General features: G+C 42.0%; 1 protein-coding gene across 1 annotated transcript in view; it reads left to right on the top strand.

Annotated features, from left to right (window-relative positions):
* The window catches only part of LOC107704460 (protocadherin Fat 4-like), a 105,372-nt gene that overhangs the window by 86,233 nt on the left and 8,785 nt on the right, over positions 1 to 10,354 (top strand). Inside the window, exons 8-11 of the mRNA XM_016507388.1 lie at positions 2,834 to 3,014; positions 3,914 to 4,164; positions 4,254 to 8,614; positions 10,050 to 10,135. Of these exons, the coding sequence (XP_016362874.1) occupies positions 2,834 to 3,014; positions 3,914 to 4,164; positions 4,254 to 8,614; positions 10,050 to 10,135 (4,879 nt within the window). The remainder of the gene's footprint in view (positions 1 to 2,833; positions 3,015 to 3,913; positions 4,165 to 4,253; positions 8,615 to 10,049; positions 10,136 to 10,354) is intronic.

The following is a 10,354-nucleotide window of genomic DNA, read 5'->3' as shown; positions in this document are numbered from 1 at the left end:
TGTGTGTGTGTGTGTGTGTGTGTGTGTGTGTGTTTGTGTGTGTGTGCGTCAGCGGCTGCGTCACTCTGCTGATTCTTCAAAACACACTCAATCAATATGAGTAATCAATAAAGAGGTTTGGCTGCTGTCTCACTGGTTTTTCCATCGTCTTGCGCAAGAGTGTGACATTTTTAAGAATGTGTGTCACGTTAAAAACTTAAGTTATTAAAGTGTAAATGTTCTTCATTTTGTAATGTTTGTCAAGGTTTCTTGCACCAAAAAAGGTGTAATTTAGTAGCACATCATCATTCATTAAAGCAGCTCAAGTTTCTGAATGCTGAATAGGCTTTTTTTATGCAAATTAAGGCAATTATGTTAATGAGCTCATGGTTATGAATTTTTTACATTTTACAATAACACTTTATTCTTGATACTAGTTAACTTTAAGTATTATTAAATAGCATTTACTAATCTTATTACTAATCTTATTATTAATCTTATTACTAATGCATTTTTAAAATCAAAAGTTGTATCTGTTAATATTAATTAATGGACCTGAGTTACATGAACTAACAATGAAAAATACTTCTAAAGTTAATGTTAATTTCATCATTTACTAATATTAATGCTTTTGTTCCTCTTTTTTAAGTCACCTTGGATAAAAGCATCTATTAAATGCATAAATGTAACTGTAGATGCAATGCTTAGGCAAATTAACATGGCAAACAAACAAACAAACATTTAATTTTATAATACATTTGTATTTTTTTTATATATTTTTTTTTAATTGTAAAAATGCAGGAAGTTTTCTATTAGGATTTGGTTACAGTACTTATAACTGTATATAAAATATACAGAGTATAGAATATAACAATAGAAGTCTGTGCAATGTCTCCATTTAGATAAAATGTGCAACATTAAACAGGATTGTTTTGGTCTTAAACTGTGTGAGACAGCAGACGCTCTCTCAGGATCCTCTCATCAGACACGTGTCACAGTGTTTCAGGTCTGAATGAGACACACACACAAACACACAGACACACACACGTTTCCTTGTGCTCATCAGATAAATGCTAATCTGACACCATGCTAATCTCTTTGTCTTCGCAGTGAGGATGAGGCAATTAAAGCGTGTGCTAACAGCTTATTAGCATGTGTTATTAGTTACACTAATCTACTGGAGGCCTTCACGCTCTGAAAAACGCCTCAGATTGCTTGCAGGGAAAATCTGCAGACATTTTTCTTCTCTCTGCCTTTTGTTTTTACGAGCAGGATTTTCTGCCATGCTGTAGAAGCGCACAATGTTATCAGAGGCTGAATTTATGCATGGAGAACATTCATTTTAATCACATTCATTCGCTGCGAGAGGGGGCAGATGTTTGAATCACTTTACCTCTCTGTGCTTCTTGTCATCTGCTATTCGTTTAGCACGCTCCCCTCAGACCCATCGGGCCGCTTCTCATCACTGCGGCTTGATTTTCGCTGAAAATAGCATTCTTTCTGCCATGTGCCTCACTGTTTTAAACAGCAGGATTACATCTGTAAACCGTGCTGCCCCCTGCAACGATCCCGATATATATTTAAACATTCCTGAGTGTGTGAGACACGGTGAGTCAGAGATTAGCGCTGGACAGAAGTGCAGACAGATGGCACAGACTCCAGCTCCGGATTTCAGTAGAGATGTTTCGGATTGAGAATTTAATCTGTGCTGCTAGAATATCAAACCATCTGTGTTTAATGAGTTAAGAGGGTCCAAACTCAACTTGTCACACCTGCCAGAGGCCAGTGATTCTTATCAGTCATCAAACTGTATTTTAATTCATAAAATACAGTTCATTTATTTAGATATTTTCTAAAGACTTATTTTTAGGTTAGCCTTTATTTTCTCATGCATGTTCCTCTGTTTTCTGTTATTTTAGTATCATTGAGATACTATTAAGTTTTTATTCATATTTTGAATTAGTTTTTATTTTTATATTTTCAGTTTCAAATGTTATGGTTTAAATTTCAGTCTTGATTTTGGTTAAAGTTTTGTTTTGGTCATTTTTTATTTAATATTTTAAATATGTCTATATAATTTTAGTAGTTTTTATAATGAGAAATGCTGCCTTGGCAACTAGCTGAAATCAAATATTTTTTTGTTTTATTTTATTTTATTTCAGTTCATGCTTATTTTATTTATAGTAACAAAATAGTTTTTTAATAATTTACATTTTAGTTAATTAACCCATAATCAGCGCAGGTCATCATGTCATTTTCATATTTAAGTCGACTAAATAAAACTGCATCTAAAGCAAAAATCATGAATTTGTTCCTAATAATAATTTACATTTTAGTTAATTAACCCATAATCAGCGCAGGTCATAATGTCATTTTCATATTTAAGTCGACTAAATAAAACTGCATCTAAAGCAAAAATCATGAATTTGTTCCTAATATTTTTTTTTTACATTTTTGTGGCTTAATATGAGGTATATTCCTCATGAGTGGGTGTTTAAAGAATTGGAGAAAATTCTGATGGTAAATATTTCTCTAAGGTAAGGACGTGTGAGTCTTGACAGAAATTTTCTTTAGGAGACGTTTGTGTATCATTGATTTAAATCACTCATTTGTTTACTTTGAGTGTCAGTATCTATGTATCAGTATCTATGACTATCATTCTTACTCCATATGATATGTTGCAGATTCTAACAAAGCTATCAGCCAACTGGTGCGTAATGTTGTATTATTTACTTGCCAAAGCCAATTTTTCACAGTTGGCACTTGGCGAGTGTTAATTTTGGACCCTGGAATTAAGTCATATACTGCTTCAAACTCATAAATAGATGAACTTGTTTTTCTCCTGTGTTTGTAGGAACGCCATCTTTAAGCAGTTCTGGTACTGTGATGGTGCTGGTTGGTGATGTGAATGATAATATTCCATCATTCAGCTCAATGTCTTTCCACACGACCATTCCTGAAGATGCGCCCACTGGAACAGATGTCCTGTTGCTCAACAGCTTAGATTCAGACATGGGACTCAATGGAGTGATCAGGTACGACACACAAACAAAATACTATAGATTGAAGCCAAAATTCTATAAAAAAAAAATGTTAGCAATTTTGTCATCAAATGTTTAGTGATGCACAAACACACAGCACTACCTATTAGTCATGTATCTCTAAAGTGCCCCTGCATGAGCTCATGTGGGGGCAACATGTTCCACTTTCTCAAAAACATGCTAATGAGGATGATAATGAAGTATGGCAGACAGATCAGAGCCCAGTGGGGGGCAGCGGGACAGTGAGGGGCTTCAGTTGTTAATTCACAGAACCAGCTTCATGCATCAGCACGACATCATAATTCTCACCGATCATGAACTGGCGTGAGGCGGACGATGCGTGACTGTGGACAGTGATGTTGTCATCTCGCTAGGGTTGTTTTTCACACTTTGTTCTGTAATTTGTTGAATTCCCGTCTCACTGACACAAGTGCACAGTGAAGTTGCCATGTGTGCATGTTACTGTCAGAACGAGTTTGTGTCACGGGCCCCGAAAGTGAACCTCACTGAAACTCAAAGCAGCATGGGAACGGCTCGAATGGGGTGTTTTTGATCAGGGCTGATTCACAGCTGAGAAAACATGCTGCGGGAATTATGAAAGAATCTGAAAGATGAATAAAGAATGAATCTTCCTGCCGCCCGTATGATAAGATACTTGGCGAACAAAGTTCCGAATTCTTGCTTATGAGGAATGTGTCACAATGTGTGTCAGCGCAGGTGCTGACACTGTACAGACCGAAACATGCAGCTTTCCTGTAGCTCAAATGGTTGAACATGGAGCTAGCGATGCCAAAGTCATGGGTTTGATTCCAAGGGCACTGTGTGAGGGGTTGACAAATATCATTGTTTGGTCTCCACGCATAAACTGAATCTGTTGTGTTTGTGATTTACAGTTACAGTCTCAGTGGTGGGGACGGTCAGTTCTCCATCAACCCATCCACAGGCCTGATCATCACCAGCTCCTTGCTGGATCGAGAGGCACGGGCGAGTTACCAGCTGCTGGTGGTGGCAACGGACGGTGGACAGCCCACTCCACTCTCCAGCTCTGCCACAGTGTCTGTGGTTGTGGCCGACATCAACGATAACCCTCCACGGTTTCACCATCATCCATATGTTACGCACATACCTGCTTCTACTTCCACAGGTGCATCTTCTGTGGCAGGGGTTAATGGTTTCATCGGGTTGTTGTCTGTCGGATCAGCATCTAATCACTTCTGTTCTGTTTTTTTGCAGGTTCACTGGTCTTTGCGGTCACAGTAACAGATGAAGACTCCGGCTCAAATGCTCAACTTCACTATTCGCTCACTGGACGCAATTCAGAAAAGTTCAAGATAGACCCTATCAGAGGTGCCATCACTGCCAATGAAAAACTCACAGGGAGTTCAGAGGTCACCTTCACGGTCCACGTAAAAGATGGAGGCACCAACCCCAAAACAGACAGCACAACTGTTACGGTTCGCTTCGTTACTGGAGGAGACTTCCCCCATATTAGAATCAAGGAGAAAGCCTTCACCTTCCCAGAAAACCAACCCACAAACACTGTTGTGACTAAGGTGACCGGATCTTCACCCAGGGCAGGTCCTTTGTCGTACTACATTGCAAGCGGAAACCTGGACAATGCATTCCACATAGATCAACTTTCAGGAGAGCTGTCTATCAAAAAGCCTCTGGACTATGAGAATATTGAGAAGTACGTCTTGTGGATAGAGGCCAGAGACCAAGGCTTTCCTCCTTATTCAGCCTATGAAAAAGTAGAGATTGCAGTTCTGGACGTTAACGACAACCATCCTACTTTTGAACAAGAACCGTTTCACGCTGAGATTTTAGAAAACCTCTCACCTCAACGTGTGCTGATTGTATCTGCGTTCGACCAGGACAGTGGACCAAATGGGCAACTGGAATATGCCATCATTGAAGGCAACCAAGAAAACAGCTTCAGCATCAACCGAGCAACTGGTGAAATCCGCACAACACGACCACTGGATCGAGAGAAGGTCGCTCAGTATTCTTTGAGAGTGAAGGCAACGGATAGAGGCAGTCCTCCTAAAAGCACAGCAGTCAAAGTCTTGATCAGTGTGCTGGATGTTAATGATAATGCTCCCAGATTCTCCAAAATCTTTAGTGCCACTGTACCTGAAAATGCACCAGTGGGCTTCACTGTTACCCGAGTAACCACCATCGATGAAGATGCAGGAGCTAACGCTATAAGCCGATACTCCATCAGTGATGCAAGTCTTCCCTTCATTATCCACCCCAGCACAGGAGACATCACCATCAGTAGGCCTCTGAACAGAGAGGACACGGACCACTATATTGCCAAAGTCTCAGCACACGATTCAGGATGGACTGTTAGCACAGATGTCACAATATTTGTGACAGATGTGAATGATAATGCTCCAAAATTTAGCAAGCCGTCATATTACCTGGACTATCCTGAGCTGACAGAGGTCGGATCCATTGTGACTCAAGTCTCTGCCACAGATCCTGACGAGGGTTTCAATGGTAAAATATTTTACTTTATCAGATCGCAAACAGAGCACTTCCGAATCAACTCCAGTTCTGGTGAGATCTTCATTAAACAGCAGCTCAGGTATCAAAACTCCAGTGGCCACAATAACATCAATGTAAACCGTCATAGTTTCATCGTCACCGCTTCAGACCGAGGCATCAAGCCGCTCATGAGCGAAACCACAGTTATCATAAATGTAGTTGACAGCAATGATAACCCACCCACATTTGAATCTTCTTTTTACTTTACTCCTGTCACTAAAAGTGTAAAGGTCGGCACCAGACTCCTCAAAGTCACAGCCCATGATCACAAGGACTTTGGCCTGAACTCTGAAATAGAGTATGCAGTATCTGGAGGAAACAGTTCCAGCAAGTTCCGCTTGGATAAACAAACTGGATCGGTCACAGTAGCATCCTCGCTCACCGCAGACACAAATAAAGTTTACCTGATTGAAATAACAGCAAGTGACAAAGGGAACCCTCCTCTGTCCGCTAAGACAACAGTCAAAGTAGCTGTTACAGAAGAGAACCATCATACTCCAGAGTTTTCACAGAACCAAGTAACAGTTACTGTGTCTGAAGGTCTGACTGTCGGCACAGCCATCCGCACACTTTCAGCACGAGATAAGGACAAGGACAAACAAATGAATGGCCTAGTTACGTACAACATCTCCTCAGGTAATGACGATGGCTTGTTTTCAATTAACAGTCAAACGGGCGTTTTATCTCTGGCAAAGCCACTGGATTACGAAACAAAACAGAAGCGTGAACTCAGAGTTTCTGCAACAGATGGTGGGTGGATTGCCAAAACAAGCTATGTTACAGTTAATGTCCTAGTTACTGATGTAAATGATAACCCTCCTGTGTTCGACCCTGTGGAGTACTTCCCAGTCGTGCAGGAAAATGTCCCCAGTGGCACTACTGTGGTAAAAATGAATGCAACTGATAAAGACTCTGGGCCAAATGCCCTGATGGCGTATGTGATTCAGTCATCAGACAGTGACTTGTTCATAATTGATCCCAACACAGGAATAATCACCACACAAGGTTTCCTAGACTATGAAGCTAAACAGGTGTATCACCTTACCGTCAAAGCCTTTAATGTTCCAGATGAAGAACGATGCAGCTTCGCATATGTTAACATTCAGCTGAGAGGTGCTAATGAATACGTCCCTCGTTTTGTGTCAAAGCAGTACTACTTTGAGGTGTCAGAGGCAGCATCTAATGGCACAGTCGTTGGAGAGGTGTTTGCTAGTGACAGAGACTTGGGAGAAGATGGCATAGTGTATTACTTGATTTTTGGCAGAAGCAGAAAAAAAGGTTTTAGCATTAATAAAAAGACAGGCCAGATCTACGTCGCAGGACCGCTTGATCGTGAAAAAGAAGAAGAGATTTCTCTCAAAGTCCTAGCTAAGAATGAAGGAAGCATAAGAGGGGCAGATATTGATGAGGTGCTTGTGAACATTACGATTCTTGATGCCAATGATCCTCCTGTATTCACCCAGGAGCTCTATGATGTTCAGGTGAATGAGGGACTATCCCCTGGAGGCCTGGTTACATTCGTCAGTGCTGAGGATTCGGATTCTGTCCCTAGCTGGAGCAGATTCACCTATGCCATCACTGCCAACTATGAAAAAAGTACCTTCACCATCAACCCTCAGACAGGACAGGTGTCTGTGGCATCAGAACTGGACCGGGAAACTGTCCCTGTGTACAACCTCACCGTCCTAGCAGTAGACTCAGGTTCTCCAGCTGCCACCGGCAGTGCCATTTTAATTGTGACCCTGGAGGATATTAACGATAATGGACCAACTTTGGAGACTACAAGTGGGGAAGTGATGGAGAACCAGAGGGCAGGAACACCCGTGATCACGCTCAGCTCAAGTGATCCAGATCTTGCACCAAATCAAGGCCCATTCTCCTATAGCCTTGTCAGCACTGGAGCAGCATCCAGCTACTTCACCCTCAGTCCAACTGGAGAGCTGACCACCAGCCGGGAGATAGACCGAGAGCAGATAAGTGATTTCTACCTCTCTGTGATTATCAAAGACTCTGGTATTCCTCAGATGTCCTCAACAGGAACTGTCCACATCAAAATCAATGATCAGAATGATAATCCCTCAGAGTCTCGCTCCGTAGAGATCTACGTGCATTATTTTGGAAATATGTTCCCTGGAGGATCACTGGGGGTGGTAAAGCCACAGGATCCAGATATACAAGACACGTTCCACTGTTCTCTGACTCCATCAACGGCTGTCCTCTTCAACATTCCCACAGGAACCTGTGACCTCCGCTCAAACAGTCGCTCCACAGATGGCACCTTTGATATATCTGTGCGTAGCAGCGATGGCGTCCACGAGGCTGTCAACAGCCATGTGCGTGTTTTCTTTATTGGATTCAATAATGCCACAGTGGACAACAGCATCCTCATACGCGTCATCTCCCAAAGCGCCAGTGACTTCCTTACTAATCACTACCTCAGTTTCCTGCGCATCGCCAATTCACAGCTAGCTGGTTTGGGCACTGGAGTCCAGATCTATGGGGTGTTTGAACTAAACAACAGCACTTTCCTGATGGCAGCTGTCAAGCGTGGTCATGGGCAGTACGTCAATCCAAGTGGAGTCGCCACTTTCTTCCAGAGCATCAAGGAGATTCTGCACAGACAAAGTGGAGTTAAGACTGACTCTGTGGACTATGATCCCTGCTCCCACAATCCGTGTCAAAATGGGGGGAGCTGCAAGAGGCGGCTGGGTGTTGGCTCAGACATGAAGACGGAGGAGAGTGTCCCGGTCATCCTCGTCTCAAATCGCCCCCTACAGCCATACGCTTGTAACTGCAGGTCAGGTTATGCCGGTGCCCTCTGCGAGACTGACATCGATGAGTGCCAGCCAACACCTTGCTACAATGGAGGAACTTGCCACAATTTAGTGGGCGGATTCTCTTGTTCCTGTCCAGAAGGTTTCACAGGGATGGCTTGTGAGAGGGACATCAACGAGTGCCTTTCGAACCCCTGCCAGAATGGGGCACTATGCCAGAATTACCCCGGTGGCTTTAACTGCCTGTGCAAATCTGGATTTGCAGGTACAGTCTGTCATCTATTTGCTTTTTACCAGTAACACAACCACAGATGTTAGGCTAGGCACATACATGCAGCTTGCACACAAGTTTGTTATCGTTTTAGGCCAAGAAAAATATTTGCTTCTAAGTAATTGGAGGGGTGTTGCAACCCAAGCATACAGTGGTCGTTGCCAAAGGCAGTTTGCTGTTAGGGTCACAGACTGGGAGGTATCAGCTGTGATGCAGATCAACTTGTCATGTTTACTGTAATGAAAGTAGATGATCAGATTTTCACCCTAATAAGGACACGGCTGTAAACCACCTTCAGATTTCACCTGTGCTGTGTAGTTAAACTGCTTGTACTCTGTTTGTACTCTAAAGAGGTCTCTGAGTTTAAGGACCATCTGGCTTTGTTGGGTCCACTTTAAGACAGGTTAAGTCATAGAATTTTTATTTGTATTCATTTTTAAATGCAGAGATCATTTGTAAAGCTAGCTAGCTCAAGCCATTTCAGAGTTTTTAAATCTGTAATGATGACAATTGGAGTGACTTTAAAATAAGTTGGTGTATGTAAGTATGGATCCGTCTGTGATGTTTGCCTTTGAATAAGCATGTGTGATAGCCTTAGCTTGAATCAGCTCTGTTTGGGCAGGTGTTGGCTGTAGATTTTGGACATTGTTTTCAAAATGGACGTTTTGTGTCAGGCTCTGAGTCATTACGATTCTTTTTTTATTCTGATCATAACAAATGACTGCAGTGTGTTCACATCGGAGGCCCCAGATAAATGGGGCTGCTAGAGAATTACACCTATTGACTTACAGTAGTGTGCATGCACTCCAGCTGAACCCCACACTTCCTGTTTTGCTAGCGGTGATGGAGTTTTCGTTCTTTGTGCCATTTGTCTTAGAGCGTTACGTACAGGGAGCAGAAAAGGAGGTCTGCACGGGACTCATAAAGCACCGAGAGGACAGGACAGATCACTGTAGAATGTCTTGCGGTAATTTATTCACCAGCATCTGGGTGTCGTTTTTTTCCATGTAGTATTTTGTAGGCTCAACAAAATACTCAGACCTGACAAATACGTACAGGTCATTTTATTTATGTAATTTAATGTACAAATACATTCCAATATGTTTTTACTTTGATTTCAAAATGCATATGGATTTCTGAGATTGTTATTGCGAGATGCTGAAGTAGAATACAGTCAAATGAAGATTGGAGTTTGATTTCGAGACTGCCAGTCTCAACGCGGTAAATTACCACAACCTGGAGTTTTACAGGAGCTGTTATAGTGATCACATGAGATTCAAATGAGTTATAATTGCATAGGGGAGAGTGGGTTGAGTATTTCCAATTGTTAGAATCAATTGGAAATACAATTGATTTTCAATTGTATTGACATAATTGATGTCCAGTTGCACACAAACATCATGCTGACCTGTCTGTCTGTCTGTTGTGTTAAAGGCGGCGTCTCTCACTGTTGACCTGTGTGGGGAGGAACAGGATCCGGGATACTGTGCCGTCAGCAATGTGGCTGTTCATACTGACTGGTGAGAAACATTCATTATAGAGTCCCTTTTATACTGTATGTCCCAATATAGAGCGCAACAGTGACCACATGCCAAGTGGCCTGGGTTTTGAAGGTATTTTCACTGTTCATTTTCACCACAGAGTCTCTGTGAGAATCACAATATTGCAATTTTCTAACCAAATAAATACATATATTTGTGTGTGTGTGTGTGTGTGTGTGTGTGTGTACGCATGTTTAT

The sequence above is a fragment of the Sinocyclocheilus anshuiensis genome, unplaced genomic scaffold (assembly GCF_001515605.1).
Source record: "Sinocyclocheilus anshuiensis isolate Anshui unplaced genomic scaffold, SAMN03320099.WGS_v1.1 scaffold1067, whole genome shotgun sequence".
In the NCBI taxonomy this organism is placed as follows: domain Eukaryota; kingdom Metazoa; phylum Chordata; class Actinopteri; order Cypriniformes; family Cyprinidae; genus Sinocyclocheilus; species Sinocyclocheilus anshuiensis.
The sequence above is the reverse complement of the archived record's forward strand: the minus strand, read 5'-3'. Positions and strand labels throughout refer to the sequence as shown.